Genomic DNA, 27,155 nt, shown 5'->3' with positions numbered 1-27,155 from the left:
TTCAAAAAAACTTGAGGAGTGTAGATGTCTGATTGCTCTCCTAACGAGCTTGGTGCCCTCCCCTGGAGAGCTACTTGAAGTCTATGAAAGAGTACCAGCCTCATAGGTCAGCCTATTAGGATGGCTACTCGATCTACACTAAGAAGATATGATCTGGCCATTAAAAAAAAAAAAAAAAAAAAAAAAACAACAAAAAAAGAAAAAAAAAAAAAAAGAAAGACATATTTACACTTGTAATGAGCAGTGTTTAAGAAACACAACAAGATTTCACAATGGTGACAATTCTGGCCACACTAACACACCATTCCTATTAATCATACAGGCCAGGTCCAAAGGCTGAAGAAGATTCCAACCAGGGATGTAAGGCCTAAGCACAAAATCTTTCTATGGTTGAGAGCCAAGACAATAACAAAATCACACATCATGGTCCTTGATTTCAAAAAAACAGTGCTCTCCTGAAATTTAACATCACTTCCATAATGTAACCCATTTCTATTTCCTGTACTATTGGGAGAGACCCAATGTTCTTGTATTTTTTCTGAGGTTCTTCTTATTATAGTAGTATTCTTGTGTTTGCTAGATATATGTTAGTTGCTCAGTCATATCTGACTCTTTGTAACCCCATGGACTGTCGCCAATCAGGCTCTTCTGTCCATGGAATTCTATAGGCAAGAATACTGGAGTGGGTAGCCATTTCCTTCTCTAAGGTATCTCTCTGACCCAGGGGTAGAACCCAAGTCTCCTGCATTGCAGGCAGATTCTTTATTGTCTCAGCCACCAGGGAAGCCCTGCTTGATATATGACCAATGCCATTTTAGAAGTCATCTACCAAACAAATTCAAAAATACACACTGCAATGCAATGATATCAACCACTCATGAGTACTCAAGAATTTCCTATGCTAGCTGATTGTGTCCACATACCCTGGAACACACTGAATACTTAATGTAATTTCTTCCTTAACTTAAAAATATGAGACTCTTTAAGTGGTACATTTTAATGTCTCAAATAGGATATTAAACTGACATGGAAATATAGTTTATGAAATGAAAAAAATCAAGAGCCAGCAAGAATAATTTAGAATGATGACTTCTATAATTATGCAAAGATTAATGTATTATTTTTCTACCTTAGCTTCAAATATCTGATAGAGATGCCCAATTTATAACATCTAAATGGTGTCAGTCTTAAGAATTTAATGCTTAAAGTCACTGCTAGCTTTTTTCCCCCAAAGCCTTTATCTTCTGGGACACACTCTATAAGATCTTACCAAGGCTGAAAGATCTGGGGATGCCACAAGTAACACCACCTACTCAGACCTGATTTGCTAAGAATACCAGCCCTATAAGTCCTGTCTGATTAGGGAAGGATATTTTTTTGTTTCTTTTACATTGGCTTTGGCAATGATTTTGTTTTTGAAACTACATCAAACTAGGCAGTGATCTTTTTTACCTTCTGACAACCCATTATTTTCATTTCAACAAGGCATAATCTACACTTTTAAAAATGGGCCATATCTTGCAGATAATCATTTTTCCAGCCCTGGTCAACTACTACATGATCCACATCACACTATAGAAGACTGTGGGTAGAAAACAGCATATGTCAATGCCATCATTGATAGGGAAAGGCATACCCTTTTAACATTCCCCCAAAACTGAGCTCAAATAACTCCTAATAAGTAGAAACTAAGAAAATTACCTGGGATTGGAGTTGAGAGGGGGATGAAAAGGATGGGAAGAGGGTAGAAGAGAGTAGAGGTGGTTCGTTTCGGGATGAGAGACAACTAGTGTCTTTGACTTACAAGCACTGAGTCAAGGAAAACTTGATAAAAGTCTCTGGCTTGCCTACCCAGCGGACTAATGCCTCTGCTAAAAGATGGTTCCCTAGTTGCTTAATTAAAATTTACCACAGAGCCAAATTTCTTTCCTTTGGGTAGTAATGTGCCTTGTGGCTTTACTTGATTGACTTATAAGGGCTTTCACACAAGAGGAAAGGTCAGAATGTATGGAACCTACATTCAGATTTCTGAGAAAGACTGAAGCATCAGATAACCAACTTAAATACTTGGTCTTGGTTATCCCTTATAAAATCTCAACTTATGGAAAGAAGAGCACAAAATAAGCAACAATATCCTTTGAGTATATGACAGGAGACGTTGAGAAACACTACCTCTCTTAATACTTAGGAGAGGATGATGAGCATGTTAAAAGTATCATGCAGCTAAACATTTCTTGCAATATTATCCTTCCTCAATCACTTGACATCATTCTCTAAGGCACTAGCTATGCAACTGTCTCTAAAACAATATTAAACAGAAAGCTTCCAAATCCACAAAAGAAGAGAAATACTTGGAAAATGAAAGACAAAGGAAGTGAAAGGCAAATAACCAATCCAAAGGCAGACAAAGTTAGGTGAAAAGAAATGTGATACTATACTTTGGTTTTGCATTTTTGTATTCTTCAGTGTCTGTGTCCTCGTCCTCTGAGTACCAATTATCTCCTCTTCCTCCAGCCAAGAGGCCCCTGGCCGCCAGCAGTCCTGCAGCATTCCCATAGCCAGTGTATTTCAGGAGACTATCCACTGCAAAAACAGAACAGGTTTTTAGATAGAAATCCTTGAGTGCTCACTGTCATCACCAGCGACTCACCAACACAGGGAAGCTGGGCATACAAGCCATGGTAGTAAATCTTAAAAGTTGAGAGGTTGTCAAAGTGTGGTAGTAGGAATCCTACATGCTCCGAGGACCAAAACCCTTTTATAAGGTATCAGAAATTCAAATGGAGCTGTTTTGAATACATTCTGTGGCAGGAGTGGGGCTTTTGTGACTGCCAGGCCATTGGTAAGGGTGATGTTTTAAGGTTTTGATCACAAAATTGTTATCTTTATTCAGTTTCAGAGAAATGATGATTAGAGTTAATGAAAGCCAGACTGGGATTTTACCAATATAGCATATAATGAAAAATCTTTCTTATTGCTTTTACAGGAACTAGAGGGAAATAAGGAATTAAGATAATAAGGAATAACAAAACCTAAGCGAAAGTAAAAGTTGCTCAGTCGTGTCTGACTCTTTGCGACCCCATGGACTATACAGTTTATGGAATTCTCCAGGCCAGAATACTGGACTTCCCTTCTCCAGGAGATCTTCCCAACCCAGGGATCAAACCCAGGTCTCCCACATTGCAGGCAGATTCTCTACCAGCTGAGCCACAAGCGAAGTCCAAGAAAACCTAAGGATATTAGCAAATGTAAACAGGGTAGGCTAAGTTACTGCTTTTTCAAAGAAGTCAGAGAAAGTATGGAAGCACATTATACCCAGTGAGTATAAGGCCAGGAACTGCTGGACCTTAGTGATGGCTCTACCACTTATTAGCAGGTGGACCTTAGGTAAATTATTTTGCAGTTCTTTACTCCAGTTTTCAGATATAGAGAACTGGAATAATACCTACCTCACAGATTAATACATGCAAGGTGCTTAGAAAATTATCTGGTATTAGGTTGGTACAAAAATAACTGCTGTTTCAGACAGTGAGTTTTAAATCATTGTAACTAGGCTCAAATGCACCCTTATTAATAAAAATAGGAACCATTACCATGAACACATTTTGCCAACAAAAAGTAAGTTTGTTTATTCCTATAGTGTAAAAATCCATGCTTCAGGATTCCACAAACTCTTGGAAAGCATTTTCTGTCTTCTGCTGGTTGTGGAAGCATTTTTCCTTGCAAAAAGTTGTCGAAATGACTGAAGTGGTAGTTGGCTGGCGAGAGGTCAGGTGAATATGGCAGATGAGGCAAAACTTCACAGTCCAATTCGTCAAACTTTTGAAGCATTGATTGTGCAACCATGCAGTCAGGCGTCGTCATGGATAAGAACTGGGCCCATTCCATTGACCAATGCTGGCTGCAGATGTTGCCGTTTTCAGTGTATCACACTGATTTGCTGAGCATACTTTTCAGATGTAATGGTTTTGCCAGGATTCAGAAAGTTGTAGTAGATCAGACGGGCAGCAGATCACCAAACAGTGACCATGACAATTTTCTGGTGCACATTTGGCTTTGCGGAAGTGGTCTGGAACGTCTTCTCAGTCCCACCACTGAGCTGGTCATCACTAGTCGTCATATAAAATCCACTTTTCGTTACATATTACAATCCGATTGAGAAACAGTTCGTTGTTGTGTAGAATAAGAGAAGACGACACTTCAAAATGATGTTTTTTGTTTTTTTTTTTTTCAGTCAGCTCATAAGGCACCCACTTAGCTTTTTCATCTTTCCAATTTGCTTCAAATGCTGAATGACTGTAGAATGGTCGACGTTGAGTTCTTGGGCAACTTCTCGTGTGGTTGTAAGAGGATCAGCTTCAACGATTGCTCTCAATTGGTCACTGTCTACTTCCAACGGCCAGTCATTATGCTTACATTCAAGGCTCTTGTCTTCTTCGCAAAACTTCTTGAACCACCATTGCACTGTACCATGAAGGGCGTGGAGACGATGTAGGATGAACAGTCCAGGATAGAATTGTTCATTAAATTTTCAAATACTTGAATGACAGAGTATCTCCCTCAACACTGAAAATAGGTAGTTTGAGAGCAAGTAAAGGGAAGTCTGCTTTCAAAGGGCACAGAAACCAGTGAAATTTATGCAAAAGGAAATATGGATTAATAATGCAGGTAGATTAAATAAAGTTTACACTAGTCACTTTTAACTATTTTCTACATTAAAACCTATTGGTAACTGTGGTCTCTTTGGTACTAATTCTTGATGGGTGCTGGGTAGAATCATTAGAATTTAATGAGGGATCATGGTGGTATAGTTTGAAAGCCCTCTGAATAAATGTGATATGCTCTCTCTTGCCATCAGTTCTTCCACAAAATGGAGTGATTTAGATAAATTAATGGATTCTTAATGGATTATTGTACGTGCATGCTCAGTCATGTCCAACTCTTCATGACCCCACGGATTGTAGCCCTCCAGGCTCCTCTGTCCATGGAATTTCCCAGCCAAGAATACTGGAGTGGGTTGTCATTTCCTGCTCCAGGGGATCTTCCTCATACAGAGATCGAACCCATGTCTCTTGTGTCTCCTGCACTGGCAGGCAGATTCTTTACCACTGCACCACCTGGGAAGCCCTAATGGTTATTAGGGGAAGTGAATAAACAGTGTATACAAATATTCCTGATATTCATGACCCTAGGCATGGTCAGGCACAAAGCCACTGAGGCTGAAGGATCATGTATCTGAACCCACAGTAACAATGACGCTCTCATCGCAAGTTTTTGGATAAGATTTATTTTTAAACAAATACGGATATTTAGCAGTTCTAGAAAAAAAATACTCACTGAAATTGTGAAAGTCTAAATTGAGATGCTATGAATAAATGGTTTAAATAAATATACTAAAAAAATAACTAAAAAAAGACACAAAATTTAAATAACCACCTACAGTGGCTAAACAGTAAAATAGTTTAAGAATATAGTTTATAAAAGGCCAAAATAGGTTAAAAACAAGTTAACAGAACACTAAATAACCTGCTTTCCTATGCAGAAAATCCTCCTGGAAGCTAGTGAATGGTAAAAATTCCTAGCACTTTTATGAAAATTGTGCTTACTGTTCATTCACTGGAACAAACCTTCTGTGTCAACTCTGTGATAGTTTGGGTTACAAAGACTGTTTCAGACACACCTTGCTTTCAGAACAGTAGATAAGGCTATAGCCAATAATTTAAAAATCAAATGAACATTTGCTAATAAGATAAACACTTAAAAATTGGCGTTGGGAAGGGGAGACAAATGGACTACAAAAACTACACGGTGAGGAGGCATTTTCTTTGTGAAGTTCTGATTTATATTACTGATATCTGGTGGAGTGTTTCTAATTACTTTTTAGTCTATTTTTGAATATTCTCTATAACATCCTATTTGATATTGGGGAAGTAGTAAAAGGAAAATGGACTGAATTTGGATGTTAAGATGAACTGTTAAGGCAAACAAAATCTTCTGAGTGATCCTTAAAAGAAAAAAAAAAAGGAAACACAACAAATGTTTTTGTTCTTTGTCACAGTACTCATTCATGCACTTAGATGAAACTGCTACAGAAAAGAAATAAATCAGCATACGGTCAGCAAGTTACAAGAAAGATTTCACCATGATTTTATCAAGATGCTAGAGGGCATTATGAATAGAGGAAAGCAACCACAGCAGCACACGGCAAAGTCAGAACTGCACTGGTAGTAATGACATTACTGCTTATACAAAGCATGGGTTTTATCACACTTGACTAAGAAAAAAAGAAAAAGGCTTTGCTCTTTTACTGAGGAGAAAGAAAGGCACAAGCAGATTCTACCAGAAACCATTCCCCTCCCTCTGTTACATACAGAAGGATTTATAGTACTTTTCCTTGCAGCTAAATGTTGTGACTTTTTGAAATACTGTACTAGAAGCTTCCTCTGACTAGTCTCTGTACTCCAATCTCACACCCCCCTCCTCTCCTGGTTACACACAACTCCCTTATATCCTTGTAAAGCAAAAATATGACGTAAGCACCTTCCTGGATAAAACCTCCAAAACCTCCCCCAAAGGCTAAAGCTCAAGTTCTAAAACAGGGCCTAAAGGGATCATTTTCTTGCCTCTGCCTTCCTTCCCAAACTCATCTACTGCTTCTGTGCAATGCAGATTCCTCACACTTTGAACTAGTCTCTTTTCTGTACAGAACAAGGCTTCTTCCCACTTCTCTTTTCTCTGGGATGAAGACTTTCTCTGACCTTTTCCACACCAACCAATCATTTCCTCTTCCAGGTTGCTGCCGTACCTGGCATAGTCTTCTCTTATGGTACTTACCAAAGTATATTACAATCATTCCTTTATATGGAAAAGTCCATAAGACAGTGTATTCACCACACTGAATTCATAGACAACATTAATGTTTGGTCTTTCATTAAACATTTATAGGGTACCTACTACCTGTAAGGTACTCTGTTAATCACTGGGGAACCAAAGGTGAAGAAGACAAGATAGCTAATCTAAAGAAACTCAATGTCTAGAATAAAAGTTTAACAAAAAGTTATAATATAACAAATGTCAGAAGTATTTTAAAAATAGAGAGGAATAAGTAAAAATGGTACAAAGCAGAGAATGATGAACTCTTCAATGGATGATCTTCATACAGATGACACAGATGAAGATTATGATCTTCAAGAATACATAAAGCTCATATGCTAACAAGGATGAAGAAGCATTCCATGCAAAAGGAACAGCATCTGCCAAGCCACGGAGATGAGCCAAGGAACAGCGCAGTATAATCAGGCAAGAATAAAGAAGTCTTTAGTATGATTAAGCAAAAAGTGCAGGGTAGGGAGTAGATTTAGGATACACTGTAAAGGTAGGCCATGGAGGTAAAATTTGTATTTTACCATGGAGGTGACAGAGAGTCATTCAGAGTTTTATAAGGGGGAATGCCAATAGGATGTGTGTACTCTAGAACAGTCAGTCTCTCAGCCGTGTGTAAGACAGAATGAAGAAAACCTGACCAGATACAGAGAGAGAGTATTATTTTAATAGTTTATTAAGAGGGATGCAGATTTGGAAATCCCGCTCAAATAGGCTGAAGCAGAAGCCAAGGGAGGGGATAATACTGCTCAGGAAGCAAGGTAAAGTGAGGATGGGGCCAGATGAGAACTTTAGAGAAAGATAGCAATTAGATGTGGACAAAGATAGGCGTGAACAAATCAGACTGAAAGGAATGAACAGAGGTGGGTCAAAGGAAATCTAGGAGTGTGTTGTAGTAGAGACAAACAGTAGTCAACAGTATCAACTGTGACACAAGAAAGATGCTATTAAGGTAAAGACTAAAAACTATCCATTCCTTTTGAAAATTAGTTGTGGCTTCCCTTGTGGCTCAGACTGCAATGCAGGGGACCAGGGTTTGATCCCTGGGTTGGGAAGATCCCCTGGAGAAGGAAATGGTAACCCACTCTAGTATTCTTGCCTGGAGAATCCCATGGACAGAGGAGCCTGGAGAGCTACAGTCCAGGGGCGTCTCAAAGAGTTGGACAGGACTGAGCAACTAACACTTTCTAACACTTTCTTTCTTTGAAAATTAGTTACTTTGTGACCTTACTGAAAAGTGACCTTACCTTCCTTACTGAAAGCATTTTCATTGGATTCTGGGAAGTAGGGAATGGTGGAAATGCCTTACTTACTGCAAGTTGAAGTCTGAGTGGGTAATGAGGATACTGAAAAGAACAAATCAGGAAGAGTTAATAAAGGAACAAAGGGTTATTAACACTTGATGGAGCAAGGCTTTTGAGAAGACAAGAGAAAAGATCATCAGGAGAGGGAAACTGCTTGGTTTCAAGCTGGACACTCCTGTGATTGAAATAAATGAGACAAAAGTAAGTGTATAAAGGTGTGGGGCTATGCTCTGAGAGAGTTTAAGCCTTATTTATTTCTGCAATTCAGCCTCTGCCCTACCACAGTGCCTAACACACGCTGAGAATTAATAAATGTGTTAAAATGAGGGGTTTGGGGAGGGGGGGGAAATACCCCACAAAGGCTTGTTGTTTTACAAATTATTTTCTTTTATTAAACTATGTGAGGCTTGTTTTAGGGCCCCTGTATAAAGTACATAACTGGCAGAACAGGTAATAAAAATTTAGTTTTGTCAGGGCTCAACAAAACAAGGAGGCAGCTATTAATTGTGAGATATGTTTAGCCTGGCACAGAGGGCACTTGGATAGCTGTTTCTGTACCAAATCTTCCATAAAGTTTTGAATTTGTATCTCGCTCTGTTTCAGTTTTCATTCTTAATCTCATCTCTGTGTTCCTAGCCCAATTTGACTGCTTGTGCTGTTTCTACTTAGTGGTCTGACCTTTGTGCCTGGATCATGGTAACTTAACTTTCAAACTCAGCTTAAAGACATTCCTCTTTAAGAGGCAAGTTCAATCACTCTGATAAATTATTTTAAATTTATTTTATTGTGATATAATCTGTCTCCAAACCCAACCCAAGCTCCAAAATCTTATGATGACTTATAAGTTGAATATGGACTACAAACTTTTTGGTGGTTTTAAATTAGACTTAGAATTTTAAATTAGAATTAGTTGACAGCATTTAAAAACTGAGGAATTTTATGTAAAAATCCAGAGTCCTGGCTCCTCTTGAAAAATCTGGATGATTTGGTAATATTGGCCACATGTCCCTTCATGGTAACAAGCAGCTGGAGCTAAAGAGCAGCAAGGTCCTCTTTCCAGTCCCCCACATTCCCCTTGCTCCTCCACTCCCAACCCATAGTCTCCCCAACAATTAGCTAAGTGTCAGGTTTCATTGATCATCTTATGTTTCATCCATTTGACTTACTTTATTAATTTTGTAGGCATCTGAATTTGTAATCCTTGATAAAGAAAGTAAATAATACTGAGGGCAGAGACCTTGTTTATCATGTATACCTTTGTATTCCCAGGGTCTACCTCAAAAGTATTCAAAATTTGAATAAGCAAATTTGTATTCCAGAAGAATACTTTTACTATTAAAGTCTAACTGGAAGGAAAAGCAGATGAATATAAATAATTATTAAAGATCAAATGAAAAAGATGAAGTTTTGCTAACATGTGTTTGGGGCTCAAAGTTAGGACTATGAAACCTCGAATACTGGGTCCTGGGGGAACAAAGTTAACCATTTCAAATAAAAAACAATTAACAAATTCATTTTAAATGTATATACAATATGTGTTATGACAGTAACACATACATGAGGTGATTGATTATATTTATATATATACATTTATATATAAAAGACACTTGCTCCTTGGAAGAAAAGTTATGACCAACCTAGACAGCATATTAAAAAGCAGAGACATTACTTTGTCAACAAAGGTCCATCTAGTCAAAGCTATGGTTTTTTCAGTGGTCATATATGGATATGAGAGTTGGACTACAAAAAAAGTTGAGTGCCGAAGAATTGATGGTTTTGTGATGTTGGAGAAGACTCTTGAGAGTCTCTTGGACAGCAATGAGATCCAATCAGTCCATCCTAAAGGCAATCAGTCCTGAATGTCCACTGGAAGGACTGATGCTGAAGCTGAAACTCCAATACTTTGGCCACCTGATGTGAAGAACTGACTCATTGGAAAAGACCCTGATGCTGGGAAAGATTGAAGGCAGGAGGAGAAGGGGATGAGAGAGGACAGGATGGTTGGATGGCATCACCGACTCCATGGACATGAGTTTGAGTAAGCTCTGGGAGATGGTGATGGACATGGAGGCCTGGCGTGCTGCAGTCCATGGGGTCACAAAGAGTCGGACATGACTGAGCGACTGAACTGAACTACAGTTAGATTTATAAAATTATTTAGATGTATATTTAGAAATGTAATTTATGTATTTAGGTAATATATGTATTTAGATATGTAATTAGATATGTTATATATATTTAGATTATAATTACAGATGAAATAAACTTCATTTTTCCCCTCTTAAAAACTTTACAAGTACACAAGAAAAGCATGCTCATTGTAGAAAACTATAAAATACAGAGAACTAAAAAAAAATCTCCAGGCATTCTACTACTTAGAGGTACCAATGGATAAGATTTTGATGTATATTTTGATAAACATTTTTTAATGAATACATACACATGTGTGGTTTAGATTTATGTGTGTGTATACACACACACACACACACAAAATTATACTTGAAAAACAGCTAATTTCTGATCTCAGATAAATTGATTCAATTCAGGAAGTACTTACAGACTACTAAATGCAAGGCACTATTCCAATCACTTAATTTTACGATATGGGATCTTTTTTCATAGAAATAATTGAACTGCTTAAAAGAGCAGATGTTAAATGAGCTAGTCTATGAGAACAGTTGAGGATAATTACTGGTGACTCTTGAACAACACAGGTATTAGGGATGATGGCCCTCCAATCAGTTGCAAATCCTCCCATAAGTATGGCCTTCCATACTTGCAGTTCCACATCTGTGAGTTAAACTGACTGTGGATCGCACAGTACTGTAGTATATATTTATCTGCATATAAGTGGACCACGGACAGCAGTTCAAACCCATGTTGTTCATTTGTATTGCATTATGGGTCAACTGTATTATGAAAGGAAATATGGCAGAATGGAAAGATAGGACTCAAATTCAGGCTTAGCTTTAAGCAACTGCATGACCTTGGATAAAACCCTTGCCTCATTTATGATATTGAATAATAATAATATTTACATTATAGTCCTTATGAGAATGAAATGAGATTATGGCTTAGAATGTTTGACACATGATACTGCAATAGTTGTGTTTATTATCACTATAGTGATATTGATCTTATTAATATACTATCTTAGCAGTAACTTAAGTGGTTGTATCAATTAGTCAGAAATGAAGGTTAAGAATTCAATGAATCCAACTCAATAACAAAAGTTCCCAAACAATTCAATTAAAAACTAGGCAAAGAACCTGAATAGACACTTTTCCAAAGGCATACCAATGCCCAACAGGTACATGAAAAGGTGTTAAATGTCACTAATCATCAGGGAAAATCCAAATCAAAACACAATGAGAGATCATCTCACATCTATTAGAATGGCTTTTATCAAAAACAAGAGATACAGGGATATGGCGGGGATGCGGCAAAGACAAAACCCTTTTACACTGTTGGTGGGAATGGAAATTGGTGTAGCTACTAGTTACTATTCCAAGAGTCATGTACAGATGTGAGAGTTGGACCACAAAGAAGGCCAAGAGCCAAAGAATTGATGTTTTTGAATTGTGGTGCTGGAGAAGACTCTTGAGAGTCCTTTGAAGTGCAAGGAGATCAAACCAGTCAATCTTAAAGGAAATCAATCCTGAGTATTCACTGGAATGACTGATGGTGAAGCTGAAGCTCCAATACTTTGGCCACCTGATGTGAACAGCTGACTCACTGGAAAAGACCCTGATGCTGGGAAAGACTGAAGGCAAAAGAAGAGGGCGGCAGAGGATGAGACGGTTAGACAGCATCACTGACTCAATGAATTTGAATCTGAGCAAACTCCGGGAGATTATGAAGGACAGGGAAGCCTGGCGTGCTGCAGTCTGTGGGGTCACAGAGAGTTGGACATGACTTAGTGACTGAAGAACAACTAGAGAAAACAGTAGTGGAGGTTACTAAAAAATTAAACATAGAACCACAATATAATCCAGCACCCCACTTCTGGAAATATATTCAAAGGAAATGAAGTAATAACTGAGAGAGAGCTCAGCTCCCATGTTCACAGCAGCATTTTTCATAATAGCCAAGAAATGGAAACAAGCTAAGTATTCACCAACAGAAGAACAGGTAAGACACACGGAGTTGGCCCTTAAAGAATCCCAGGATTAGGGATGTCCACTCTTAATGCAGCTGAAAATCTGGATATAATTTTATAGTCTGCTTTCTGTGCCTGTGGTTCCACATCCACAGACCCAACCAACTGTGGACCTAACCTATCATGGGTCATGTAGTACTATAGTGTGTATTTATTTAAAAAACATCCACATCTAAGTGAACCCAAGCAGTTCAAACTCATGGTCAATGGTGAACTGTATATAAAATGGAATGTTATTCAGCCATGACAAAGATGAAATCTTGCTATTTGCAACATATGGATGAACTTAGAGAATATTTATGCTAAGTGAATAAGCCAGACAGAGAAAGATAAATACTGTAGAACTCACTTATAAGTAGAACCTGAAAAAAAAATTCAAACTCATAGAAACAGAGAGTAGTGATTACCAGAGGGTAGAGGGTAGGGAACCAACGAGATCTAGTCAAAGGGTACAATTTATAAGACGAATAAGTTCAGTTATAAGATTAATAATTTCTGGGGATCTAATGTACAGCCTGATGACTATAGTTAATAATACCCTGTTGTACACTTTAAAGTTGCTAAGACAGGAAATCTTGAGCATTCTCACCACACACACACACACACGTAACTATGTGAGGTGGTGAATGCGTTAATTAACATGACAGTGGTAATCATTTCACAGTGTATATGTATATCAAATTATCATGTTGTATACTTTAAATATATACAATTTTATATGTCAAATATACCCAGTAAAACTGGTGGGGGAGAAAAGAATTCAACTGACGGAAGGTTTTTAGAGAAGTGAGTGAAGTTTCTCACCTCTAAGTTATCTATCTCACAAAACTGGGGTACTTTAAAAAGTGGAATATAAAATCTGCTTAGTTGGGACTTTTACTAGTACTTTTATAAACTAGGAGATGAAGAAAGAAATAGGTAAAAATACCTGAATAACTTGGTTAAAGTTCTTGTTTGGAGAACTTTTGCAGAGCAAAATAACCCAGTAATTTAAATTGTTAGATATATTTCAGAAGACAGCCACTTTATATGAACTTATAGAATAGCATTTATTAGAGTATAGTTTTTAATTTCTTTCTACTTTTGTCTTACCATTAACTCAAGGGTAAGGGATGTATCTTAAGCATTTATAGCTCACATTCAATAACTTTTTATTGATTAAAGAAGAAATGAAGAGATCAAAACTCCTGTAGCTTTAATTCCAAGAGAAATTAAAAAGAGGAACTAACCTAGTCCTTTGCCTGGTTGTCAAAATAGTAGCACCTTAATTACGTAAGTAGATTTTTCATAATGACTCCAGGTCCTGACTCATAAGGATTAAGAAGTCTGGGTTAAGAATACAGGAGGCAAAGTTTAAATGTGAGTGTGTTTAGTAGTGTATCTGTCTGCATGCCTCAATAAATTCAGAAGTGTATAGAAAAGCTTTTAAATTATTAATTTTTACTATCTCCTCAAACCCTCTAATGGAACAGATAGACAATAAGTTCTGAAAACAGCAGAACAAGATGGCCACTAAAAACAGAAACATTTCGCAAATACCCTCAGAAAGGTGAAAAAGTAGAGGGCAAAGAGTTTAACTTACCTCTCTCTTTGCAAAGGACAAAAAGGAATTCAGCAGCAATTTGCTTGACTCCCAGGTCAACATGTGTCATGAGGCGCACCAGCTTATTTCTCACAGTTGAGCCAACTTCAGGTCGATTTGTCACATCCCTCAATGGTGGTAAAACCTAATGGCACAAATGCAAAACCATCATCAATCATTTAAGTGCTAGATTAAGTAAGAATGGTACCATCCAACTAGTCTTTTCTTATAATGTCTACCAAGCTTAGTTTTGTAGGAGTAGAACAAACAGTAAAAAAATAATTTTCCAAATAAAATAAAACTAAACAACAACACTGACTCAATGGACATGAGTGTGAGTAAACTCCAGGGGTTGGTGATGGACAGGGAGGCCTGGCGTGCTGCAGTTCATGGGGTCACAAAGAGTCAGACACAACTGAGCGACTGAACTGAACTGAACTGAAACAACAAAACCAAACTTCATATGATTTCATTTCATGTCTGCAATGAAACTTCATCTGAAGAGAAACAGCTCTTCCCTGACCACCATGACATATTCAAATCCATTCCTGGGTGTTTGCTCATCTCAGCACCTTGGGATGCCCCAGCTGCCTCTACCAAAATCCATTTTAAAGTCTGGGTCAAATTTCCCTTTCTCCCTCAGAGACTTCTTTAATACCCTGACTCATTGATTTTTTCCTTCTTTTAATTCCTGCAACATTTTCATTAGTAACAAAACAAAACAAAAAAAACCCTGTACATATGTTTTCTAGTTGTTTTCTTTATAATAAAATGTTTATTAATTATTGAGTACTTCCTATGTGCTAGTTGCTGTAATAGATGATATACATACATGCTTTGTAGTCAACCCTCACAGTCACCACACAAGGGAGGTGGTATCAACACTGTCATTCCTATTATACAGACTGGTCCCCAGAGGAGTTACAAAACTTGCTTGGTTTGTCTGTTTGATAACTCACTCACTCACCTAGACCCTTCCTCTATTGGTTCTCCTATTATTTTACTGCTTGCTTCATCTTAGCCTCTGAGCCAATTCTCTTTTATTCTCTTGTTCTTTAAAAAAATATTTTTGGCTGTGCTGGGTCTTAGTTGTGGCACATGGAATCTTTAGTTGTGGCATGCTGGATACTTAGTGGGAGCATGTGGGATCTAGTTCCCTGCTCAGGGATCAAACCTGGGCTCCCTGTATTGGTAGCATGGAGTCTTAGCCACTGGACTGCCATGGAAATCCCTTTCCTCTTGTTTTTTAACTGTTGGAATACTCAAGGGTTGAGTTCTTGGGCAACATTTCTTTACTATTTTCACTCTCTGTTGGTGATCTCATCCAGTTTTATGGATTTATATGTACTGCTAACTCCCTAAAGTATATCTCTATCTTGATTTCTTCCATGACCCCCAGACTTTAAAAAGCTTCTCAAATTTAGCATGTCCTGAACAGATATTGAAGCTCCCAACAAAGTTGTTTCTTCACAGTTTTCCATCTCATTAAATGGCAAGTCTATTCTTCCAACCTGGGCTTCCCAGGTGGCGCTATTGTTAAAGAACTGCCTGCCAATGCAGGAGACATAAGAGAATCAGGTTCGATCCCTGTTGAGACGATTCCCTGGAGAAGTGCATAGCAACCCACTCCAGTATTCTTGCCCGGAGAATCCCATGGACAGAGAAGCCTGGCAGGCTGCAGTCCACAGGGTCGCAAAGACTTGGATATGACCGAAGTGACTCAACACACTCTTCCAACTGTTTACTGCAAACAGCCTTAATTCCTCTCTTTCACATCCCACATCCAGTCCATCAGCAAATTATTTTGGCTCCACACCTGCATTATATCCACAACCCGACCACTTCTCACTACCTCCTTTAGTATTACTAAATTCAAGGTACCAGTATTTTTCACCTGAACTGTTCCCACAGTCTCCTAAGTCATCCCTGCTTCCATTCTGGTCCTTCTATGATCTATTCTCTACAGAGCAGTTAGGATGATCCTTTAAAGTCAGGTCATGTCATTCCTCTTCTCAAAGTCCTCCAGTTCCCAGGGCCTCTCATCTTATGCATAGTAAAAGTCGAGATCCTTGCAGATTCCTTGGGTTTCACATAATGTGTCTTCCTGCTACTTTTCTGACAATTTCTTGCTCACATTGCTACACTTTCACAGATGGAACTCCTTAAACTCACTGAGCATTTTCTTGCCTCATGGTCTTTGTATTTGCTGCTCTCTCTGCCCAGAAACCCTTTTTCTAGAAACTGGCTTGGCTCATTCCCGTACTTTCTTCAGGTCTCTGTTCAAATATCATTTACAGAAAGACAATCCTTGATCACCCTAAGGAATTCACCTTCAGCATTATCTTTTCTCATCCCCTGCTCCTGGTCTAGTCTTCCTCACAGCACTTATCACCACCTGACATAGTATACATTTCTTTCTTAACTGTCTACCTTCTTCCACAAGAGTCTGGGGCAGGGATTTCTTTCTGTTTTGTTTACCACTCTCAGTGCCTGGCATATTACAGGTTTCGATAAATATTTTCTGTCTGAAGGAAGAATGAATTAATTCAAGTAACTTTTTAAAAGTACCTTCTATAGGTGAGGCACTATGCTAGGAAATGAAGATAGACACAAGTCAAGTTATAATTTACTATGCCAGACTCTTCATGTGCATATTATTTTTATTTAATCCATTCAGCTGATTTCCTTCCTTCCTTCTTTATCTCTTTCTATACTAAGTGCCTACCATGTATCAGGAGGTTTAAAAAAAAAAAATCAGAAACTAAATCTCAGAAAACTGAATAATCTACCCAAGTGTTTATAGAATCCATATTTCAATATCTCTGGCAGGACAGAGCAAATTGCTATTTGTGCCCTGTAAGCATAAAATAATTATACAGTAAATTCTTATTATTTGATTCAGCTAACCCTACTGAGTTTATCTCCCATTTCTAGAGAAATGAGACATGAAACAAGTGATTTCATGTAGTATGTACCTACAGTTTCAGAGCATAGTATCTATTAATAAAGGTTATCACACAAAAATTTTATTAGCTATGTTTTCAGTTCCTTAAAACAAGAAATTTTGTAGTTTTTATTGTTATATATCATGCCCACACAGACTGCATAAGTCCGGGTCATTTCTGGTGGTGGTGGTGGTTTAGTCGCTAAGTCATGTCTGACTCTTGTGACTGCATGGACCGTAGCATGTCCCACTCCACTGTCCATGGGACTCCCCAGGCAAGAATATTGGAGTGGGCTGCCATTTCCTTCTCCAAGGGATCCTTTTTCTCCAAAATTTCTATTTTCCCCCAAATACTACTTTTCATTAAATTTTTTCTTTTGAGAAATCTTGTCCAGTTCTTTTTCAAACCCATGGAATCTTCATCTCTTCTATATGCCTCTCCAGACTAATCCAACCCGAATCAGTAATTTCTACCATCTGGTCTCTTTCTACCTGCCCAAATACTGAATATTCAAGACCAATTTACTTTGGGTATGCACAAGGTAGATTTAAGCAGGTATTAACCACTGGGAACAATAACTAATTAGCCATGGTTCCATTTACACTGTTACCAGAACTAATCATCTGTTACTTGAGGTTCTGCCCTTCTTGATCATCATAGTCTAGAGTACATCTTCCTCAGAAGGAAAGTTGATTTTTGTATTGTGCCATTTATCCTTCTCTAGTTAACTTTTTACTTGTTATGTCTCCTTTGTACTGCAGTATTTCTCTGAGGACAAACAGTGGGTCTCACAGTCTTTTGTGCCTACATAATGTATAGACCAAGGCCTTCATATAAAGAATTTGTTTAACAAACAGGATATATTTGGGGTATCCTGCTTAGAGATAGCAAAATCTAAACAGTTTAGTGGAAAGTGGATCTCCTATGTGAAAAGCTAAAATACAGGACACAAAATATTTTCATGTATTATTCTTCACTAAGTCTTTCTAGTCAGAATACATGTCTTAAAATAATCAAACTTGGGAATGACCTTAATTCAATTATCTAATTTATTTTGCTTAAATGATTATTCATGTTTGATGATACCTAGTCCTCTAATCGGAGAAGGCAATGGCAACCCACTCCAGTACTCTTGCCTGGAAAATCCCATGGGCAGAGGAGCCTGGTGGGCTGTAGTCCGTGGGGTTGTGAAGAGTTGGACACAACTGAGCGACTTCACTTTCACTTTTCACTTTCATGCATTGGAGAAGGAAATGGCAGCCCACTCCAGTATTCTTGCCTGGAGAATCCCAGGGACGGCAGAGCCTGGTGGGCTGCCGTCTAAGGGGTCGCACAGAGTTGGACACGACTGAAGCGACTTAGCAGCAGCAGCAGCAGTCCTCTAATGGACTATAAATTCTTCAAAGATATGAGTCCCTACTTTCTAATCTCTCCTTATCAGCAATATCTATTAATATGCTCTACACAGACCAAAGTGCTTATTAAATCTTGACCATAAACATACAGAGAAAAATGAACCTAGTTCATTTATTAAGAGAAATTCTACATGACAATAAACAATGGGGTGAATGGTGGTGCCATGTATTGAATGAGGAAAGAAGGAAAAGATATACGGATGGAGGACCACAAGTCAAGAGATTAGTTTCGGATATGTTAAACTTAAGATACCTACTACCCATCTAAGGGGAGGAGATAGGTAGGCATACATTATATAAGTCTGGAGAGTTTAGGGGACAATCACGGCTAGAGATAGAAATTTGGGAGCCAGTGGCGAATAGAAGATTTTCAAAACCAAGATTGTTAAATGAGGTCAACAAGAGAACAGACATAGAGGCAAAGATAACACTGTCTTGGGGAACTCAGAACACTGCAAAGAAGAGGTTCCCTGTTGTGTCCAAGAAACCAAGTGAAGAAATTACTTCAAAAAGGAGAGAATACTTAATTATATCAAAATGGTATTGGGGAATTAAAAAAAAGATTTGAGAACTATTAGATATGGCAATATTGGGTTGATGACTTTTGATAAACACCTCTGTAGTGGACTGGAAAGCATGAAAACCTAATTTCAGGGGGTTCACAAGAGAATCAAAATGAGCAAAAAGGAGAGAGAAGGTGAGCACAGAAAACTCTCCTGAGGAACACTGCATGAAGAAGGGCAGAGAAATGGGGAGGCAGCTTGAGAAGTGGGATTAAGGGAAGGTTATTCTGCCTATAAGATGGGAGATGTGTTTGGGAACAGACAAAAATGATCCAATACATTAAAAAAAAAAAAAAAAGATGAGAAGAAAGAATAAATGTAGGAGCAAAGTTCTTGAGGTGAGAGGGAAAGGGTTCCAGGATATGAGCACAGAGGCTGGCCACAGAAGGAAGCAGGGACAGTTCATTCCCTGTGACAGAGGGGAGACATAGGATATGGTGGTACAGATAGACAGTAGATGCAGAGGTAGGACTACAGATGATTTCTTACCATGAACTCTAACTACTACCATCATAACCTTCAGCATCAGTTCTCTTTTGGGATGGTCTCCTCACATCTACTCACACTCCTCTGGCCTATCTAGTAGCCAGAATATCTTTAAATATAAATGAAGTCACACCACTTCCCTTCTCAAATCCATCCAATGCTGTCCCACGTCACTTAGAAGAAAACGGAAAGTCCTGCACAACCTTACGTTGTTTGATTCTTGCTTACCTCTTGTACTTTACCCAGCACTCTCCCTCTGGCACAACATTGTCTAGCTTTTCTGCTTTCTCTTAAGCATACCAAAATATCCTCTCATCCAGAGACTCTGAACTCATTCTCTCTGGTACATTCCTCTTCCAGAATATTCCCAGAACTATTCTCAGAGAATATCCTCTTCTAGATATTTTCAAAGATCCTTTTCATAGTTATCCAAGTTTCTGCTCAAATTTTCTCAAGAGAGGCTCTTCCTTATTCCCTTAAGTTTTCCCTTCCTCTGTATCTTTCTTCAGAACACTTACCACTACTTGCCATTGTATCAAGATACTTACTTGTTTACTTTTTAATCCCCCTACTGTAAGGGAAACTCCACAAGGCAAAGACTTAATTTGTATTTCAAGGCTTAGAACACAGCACACAAATCTCAATAAACATTTGTTGAGTAAATGAATGAATGACTTAAAAAATATACAGGGTCACTTATTTCTGGATTAGGAAGATTTCAAAGATTAACACTTAACTTTTTTGAGTTTTCTGACATTCTGAAAGGAAATCATTATGAAAGAATTCAATTCATTGATTTTATGTTAAAAAAAATACATATAAGAAGACTAACTTTGAGATGAAATATGCATTAAACAGTTACCTGATCTTTGAGAAATTTTCTGATGTTTCGATGGGCTCGGGAACATTCTGTTAACAAGCTGAGAACTGGAGTGAGACCCTCTCTATAGCTGCTTCCCTACAAAGAAAACCATACATGCTGCATTAGATTAGTTTATAACAGTATTACTTTCCTTCATATAACTGAGTATATTAATACTCCTCTTTTTGAGGGGGAGATATTTTATGTTACCAAAGCTGTAAAAACTATTTTACAAATTATTTTCTTAAAAAATTTCTATTTCATGAGTTTTCGTCATGCTTACTAATGCTTATTTTGTATCCTTCTTGATTTTTCCTGCATTTTATAGGATTCTCACTGGCTCAGACAATGGGCTGAAAGGCAGCAAAGGTTTTCATGACCGACCCAAACTAACTTTCTGCCTTTTAATATAGTTACTTGACAAAGACAGTGATCAGAAAGGAGAAAATAAGCAGCTTACAGTGGCAATTTTCCTTTAAAGATGTCTTTTGGGTGTTATGGAAAGTATTTATAATCAATTTTTTTGAGGGGAGGGGGATAATTTTTACTTCTAGAACTTATAAAATACCTACACTAGAAAATTACTTTTTCCTTTGTTTTCAGGCACTAGTCACAATTTTGGTGTCACATCAACACAATTTTCAGCTTTAAACAAATAAATTCACTTGGTTTCAGCAATTTGTCATTTATGGTAAATAAAAACCTTTCCAGAGTATAAATAATTATTCAGGATATCAGCTATAAAAAATTTAGATTCAAAAATCACATCCTGTGATGTTTGTATATGTGTACAATTACATTCTTTAGAAGCATCTTCTCCATTTTATCAGTATTACCTTGTCTATTCTCTTCTCCATAAAATTGAGTAAGACATGAATGGCTTCCATATTCATACCATTGTATACCATGGTATTGCTTTTCAAAACCGTTTCTTTCTCAGCTGTTTTATCACTGGGCAGTTCATCTACAGTCGTTGCTTCTTGGGCTGTTTCTTCATGGGTTAATGGACAAATGAGAACATCCAAACAAGAGACCGGAACATTGCTTAAAAGGTTGACTGCATTGCTGAAAAGCAATTTAAAAAGACAATATTTTAATTTGATTGAATAGTCCTTTAAAATGCAAACATAGTAAGACTTTTAGGAGTCAATTAAAATTCTTCTTTTTCAAAATAAGCCTTTAATATTATTTGGCATTTACTGACTAAGAGACAGAAAATAAAGAGAATTGTTTCAAATACACACATGGCAAATTAGAAAGAACAGATGTTAAATGGACATACACAATCACATGATGTCATGTCACTTTCTGAAATGCTAAAATAGGAATTAGTGAGCTTTAACACTAGCTCTTTAATTTTATTATGATACAATACTAGTCTTGCAGTTTTTCCTTGGGGTTTTAAATCCTTTTGTGGATCCACTGGTGTTTTATTATTCCTTAGATTACAACATAAAGCATTTGAGAAGCACTGTATATAAGCAGCTTATCACGGCGGCAACAGCATTAAGAACCAAATATTGCAGGATTAAGTTTTGTCCTTCCTAGATGTAGAAATACAATTTTTAGATCAGCCCCTTTTTCGTAAGACATTTGCCGAAAATGGTAAATGGTGCTTTTTCTCTCTCTCTCATCCCCAGATTTCTTTAAAAGAGGCCAATATAGCTATTTCAAATCTTCATTCCCCTAGGCCTTTCTTGCTATGTATTAATGGAATCACGAGCCTAGTATGTACACCAGTAGGGGGAACCCAAACCTTGTATTTTTTGGTATTCCCTAAAAATTTTGTTCTGCTTCTTGGTGTGTAAGAGATTAAAATGACATTAACAACTTAAAAATCAGACATGCTCTTATTTAATATATTTTCCTTCAGGTATTATTTCATATTTTTTCATTTAAAAGGAGAGGTGGTGTTCTGCGCTAACTGGATCTTAAAAGCCTGTGCCTCAGAACTTCCTGATAAACAACAATGGAGAGACAGGCATTACATTTCCTAGTGACAGAGAAGCAGATCTAAAAATAACCACATCCTGACTAAAAATAAACTCTTGCAAATGCAATTTAAAAGTCTAACCACTTGGAAACCAAATTCAGGGCTTAATCTAACTGATGCGGTCTTAATTTAGACCACAGTAGTTTCTTTTAATTTAGATTATAGTGACACCCTCAAAAATAAAAAATAAACAAAACAAAACAGAAATAAAATACAAAATATTGTCTCTCCTCTGCCCTGAAGTGTGGCTGCATTTCCCTAAGAATGGGTATTTCTTTTCTTTCTTTTTATATTATGGGAAAAAAATTTTGTAAGAACTCCAGGTTTAAAAAGTAGACAATGGAGAACAGTAAGTAGTTAAAGGGCATCAAAAAAATCAGAACCAAGAAGAAAAATAATTTAACAAGTCCTATGAATGAATGGTTACTGATAAAATACAAGTTATTTGGCTCTGCCCACAAAGAGCCTACTACAGCTGCTGCTCCTCTATCACTGCTACTACTATTCAACAGAGTCTCTTTTTGGTTACTTGTAAATGATCACAATTGGCTGAAATACAATAGTTTTCCCTCAAGCCTTCCTTTAAAAATTTTTGCAATTATCTGTAGATAATTATCTATAGATAAAAATATTGCTCCTAACTTAAACATTTGAGAACTATTATTAGATATCATAGATATACTGGAGGTAAAAGAAAAAAAATAGAACTCTTCTTAATTAATTTCTAAAACCATAAAATCCATTTTGAAATGTTACTGGTGTATTTTCAACACAGAGGGCAATAGGCTGGCATCTAACACTGAGACCACACTGAAGTTTAAGGTGATGCATTACATTATAAAGGACTGCTTCCCTTTAAATTCATCTAAAATTAGCAGTTTCTAGGAATTTGGTAAATTTAAAAAATCAAATGTGGAGTTTGAGTCAACAAATATTTGGAGGTTTTAGGCTTTTCAAGAAAAGGTTCAATTTTCTTGTTTCTTATTGAACAACTGGGTTACCAAACAACTACAAAATTAATTTTCTGGCTCACTGTGTTCGAGCTATTCTTTTTAAGTAAGGAAAGCCAGCTTTTTGAGTTCTGTCACTTCTCTGACAGTTTTATTTGTGGTAGAAGAGAGTATGAAATTCTCCAGCTACCAGGAAGTCAGTGACTATGCACAGATCTGCACAATGGTGTTTGCATTCCTACTCCAGGGGGTAGAAATACTGTGTATATTACTCTCCCCTTTTCAGCCTCCTAGAGATCATTAATCACTGGGACATGACATCCTCCCACTCAAGCTCCCAGCCCCCTCCTGATATGCAGATTCAAAAGCAGGGCCTATTAAGAGCTCCTTAATGCTCTGATTAAAGTCTTTTTAGTTGTGGGAGAAGGAAGGCAATCTGAAATCCAGTCCTGTATCAATCGCTGGGCTAAACATAATTTAATACCAGATGACACTGAGGAGCATGATAACAGTATAAGCAGACCTACAGCTGTTAGCAAACTTTTCTGGTCAAATGTATCTTCTTTATATTGGGAGCTCACATACCTTTTATCATGGCTGGAAAATCTATTTATATGAATCTCAAGATCTCCAAAAGACTTTCAGAGGTAAATACCTAAGTTTACCTTAATCTAACTCAATTCAGTAATTATTAATTACTTATGCCAGGCATTTTTAGACTGGTATTATGAAGAAAACAGAGGTAAATCCCTCCCCTTCTGGAGCTCATTTTCTAGCATGTAGAGATCAGTCAAAACAATAAAGCTGATTGCGTAGAAGGTGATAAAAGGTGTGAGAGTAAAATTCAAGAGGGTAAAGGGACATGTATATGGTGGTTTAGCCATACAAACTTCTTGGCAGTTCTTCACACCTGCCACTGCTCCTGCCCTGGGCCCTTTGCTTCTGCGCTATTTCCTGGACCGCCCTTTCCCCACACAGTCAAAGGGCTCACTCATTCCCTCACTTCCTTTAAGTCTTCGCTGAAATGATACCATCTAAGTGAGGTCTGCCCAGATTACCCTATTCAAAACTACAACTCATCAACTTAGTTGGTGAGCCTTGGAGAACAAAAGTCATACTCTCTTTATCTTTGTTGCCTCTAGAGCTCAACATAGTGTCTAACACATAGTAAGTACTCAGTTTATAAATATAAACCAAAATGAAATGTTCCAGTTTTCAAACATTTATCAAGTCTGCCATGTGTGAGACATTATGCTTATTTTTTAACATTTTGCATTTGTAATATGTGTATCAAATCAGCACACTGTACCCCTTAAATGCACATAATGTTATATGTCAATTATGACTCGGTAAAGCTAGGGAAAAAAAGGCATTATGCTTAGCACTGTAATGAGGTGTCATTAGGTGCTAAACTGTCCCCTTAAATATGTGAGCTAAAATGAATTGGTCTAAACAAAGAACAACAAAAAAAGCAAGGAAGCAAGTACTTTTCAAATACACACTGGCACTTTTGGATACAAAAAAAAAAAAAAAGAAATCTTTGTAGATGCCAATGTGTTGAGTGAAAGAATTAGGCTGAGAAGTTGAAGGAAATTAAATCAGATCTGGTCCTTCCCTCTCCTTTCTTCTCTAGCATGCGGGCCATCCCCATCTTCCCCCTTCTCTCCAAAATAAAACAAAACCACAACCACATCCACAAGCAACTCTTTTTTTTTTGGCTAAGTGTTTAGCATAAGCTTACTGATTATGGACAAGAGGGCTGAAAATACTCTCAAGCAGATAGCAGAGATGGACAGAATTAGGATGTGCTTTAATGGAGCCACAAAGGTGGATCATACCAACAATTTACTTTTTACCATAAATATAGACAAAAGGAAATGAAATAGAACATATAGATTTTAGAAACTATATAAAATTCAGATTAGTGGTAATAAAGTTGATGTCAAGGTCAGTTGTCTTTGTCAGCTAATTCATTTTATCTCTATGTCCATGTCCTCCTGATTTCTCTAGTGGAAAAAAGAAGGCACTGTCTTACAGAGACAACGTATCAGAAAAAGCTGCTGCTAAGCCATATTTTTACTCACTTGTCTCCTAGAGCACCTTAGCAGGCTCCTGATGTGCCTGCCAAGCATCTGGCTTGATAAAATCTTAGATTAACAGAAAAGAGATTTCACTACACAATCACAATATATACAAAGAAACAGCTTTCTAAACAAAATATCAAAATTGAAGAAACTTTAAAGAAGAGATTTAGAATGAAATATTGGATCTCAAAGCCAATATGCTCATTATAATAACAGTAACAGAAGCAGCAGTGGCAGTAGGGTTGCGGTGCTGGCAGGAGCAGCTTCTCCCCCATTTACTGAGAACTTACTCCATACCAGGGAGGGATGGCTTTACTAATTTCTCATTTGATCACTATTACAATCGTTTGAGTTTGCTGACAATGCATAACCATCCACCACACTATCTAGGTTTACTTATTTCATTACATTTTTCTTCTTAAAAAAAAAGCAAAAACAAATTTACAAAATAAAGGTAAAAATGGAATGAGATGTTGAAATATGAAACATTCTGATTTATCTTAAAAATGATGCTTTTAACTACACACACACAGTTTTCAGAGCCACTAGAACTGGGCAGAATTCAGTAGATATTACAATTCTAATAAGGTTCTTAAAATAACCCTTTGAGGCTGGTACAGTTTTTCTGCATTTAAATAGATTAGCTTAGAGTCATTACTGCTCAAATGATACTAATCACTTTAATTCTGATTAAAGGGACATGCAAGGCCAGTCCAGATAAACTGTCATGTCAGCAGCAACCTCAATCTCCAAGGAAAGCCTTTTAGAAATACATATAAATCTGTCTGTGGCTCTAGGGACATTCCTTCTTATTTACAGTAGAGCTAACACATAATTTATCAGAGCAACTTATAAGATAAAAATAAATTTAAAGAAAAGTGGTTTTTAAATTTAAGAAAAATAAGTATTTAAAGCAAATATCATCAGAAAGTAAAATAAAGATATCAGATTACTTAAAAAAAAAATCTTTTCTTGTTAAAACCTCTATACAGTTTTGCTCTCTTTTGATGAACACTGGGTACTGTTTTAAAATATTAAATTCACTCTTCAGAGAAATCCTTAGCAATGTTTTTGTGACTAGTGTAACAATTGCCATCAAAACACTTTCTTCTCATATCCTTGTATGAATGTCATTTAACTTGTGATATCAGATTTCCAAAATAAATAAATTTATACCTGGGCTTATAAACCCAGTTTCTTTTAGCTTTAATATCTAGGTTTCCAGTGTTTCTTGTTATGAAAAAATTAGTGAGACAAAAATGCTTAATAACATCTTTTTTAGAGGATTTGAGTTACTGCAGTTAACCTGATTATTTTTTAAGACACAGTTCCAGATATTTAAAGGAACTTTTGATCTGTAGCTGCAGAAAAAAGTATACTTTTTAATTGTGAAGAAAACAATTTTTTGAAGGCTTACAGGGCAGAGTACATAAGGTAACCCACCAACAAACTGAGTACAATATCAAATGATAAACTGCCAATCATAACTAAAATAATATGGATATGACTGAAAAATAACAAGGGTATGTTTTATTTTACAGTCTGGTTGTATTTCTATACAGTTTTACTTAAGCTATATTTTGGATATACTATATATTTTGGATATACTGTATGTACTGTATATACTGTAAACATAATGTATGTTTTGGATAATTTCTAAAGGTAATTTCTATTATTAGAAGAACCCAATTTTAAATTGTTTTTAAAGGAGATTTAATGCCAAAGTTTACAAATTTGAATTTATTTGAATTGTTTAAAATGCCATTTGTGTTCTTACAGAATAAAACACCATAGACAATCTCATGTTAAAGTCAGAAGTGTTGTTACTACCAATCTGACATAAAATAGAAAGTAAGAGAACTAGAAAAATGCATTAATACTTCTTCAGTTGTTCTCAGAGAATGATAACTTTTAACAGCAGTCCATAATA

At 36.9% G+C, this 27,155-nt stretch overlaps 1 protein-coding gene across 5 annotated transcripts in view; it reads right to left on the bottom strand.

Annotated features, from left to right (window-relative positions):
- Positions 1-27,155, bottom strand: part of RIC8B (RIC8 guanine nucleotide exchange factor B) — a 101,874-nt gene that overhangs the window by 25,793 nt on the left and 48,926 nt on the right. For all 5 annotated transcript variants that reach the window (XR_006264115.1, XR_006264116.1, XR_006264117.1 and 2 more), the window contains exons 5-8: positions 21,035-21,263; positions 20,199-20,294; positions 13,928-14,072; positions 2,439-2,583 (exon numbers count right to left, since the gene is read on the bottom strand). Coding sequence is in view for 2 of the 5 variants with exons in the window: in XM_043440107.1 (XP_043296042.1) it covers positions 2,439-2,583; positions 13,928-14,072; positions 20,199-20,294; positions 21,035-21,263 (615 nt within the window). In the remaining 3 variants the exon portion in view is untranslated. The remainder of the gene's footprint in view (positions 1-2,438; positions 2,584-13,927; positions 14,073-20,198; positions 20,295-21,034; positions 21,264-27,155) is intronic.

The sequence above is a fragment of the Cervus canadensis genome, chromosome 21, assembly GCF_019320065.1.
Source record: "Cervus canadensis isolate Bull #8, Minnesota chromosome 21, ASM1932006v1, whole genome shotgun sequence".
Taxonomy (NCBI): Eukaryota; Metazoa; Chordata; class Mammalia; order Artiodactyla; family Cervidae; genus Cervus; species Cervus canadensis.
Note: the sequence above shows the minus strand (reverse complement) of the source record. Positions and strands in the feature narration are given on the sequence as shown.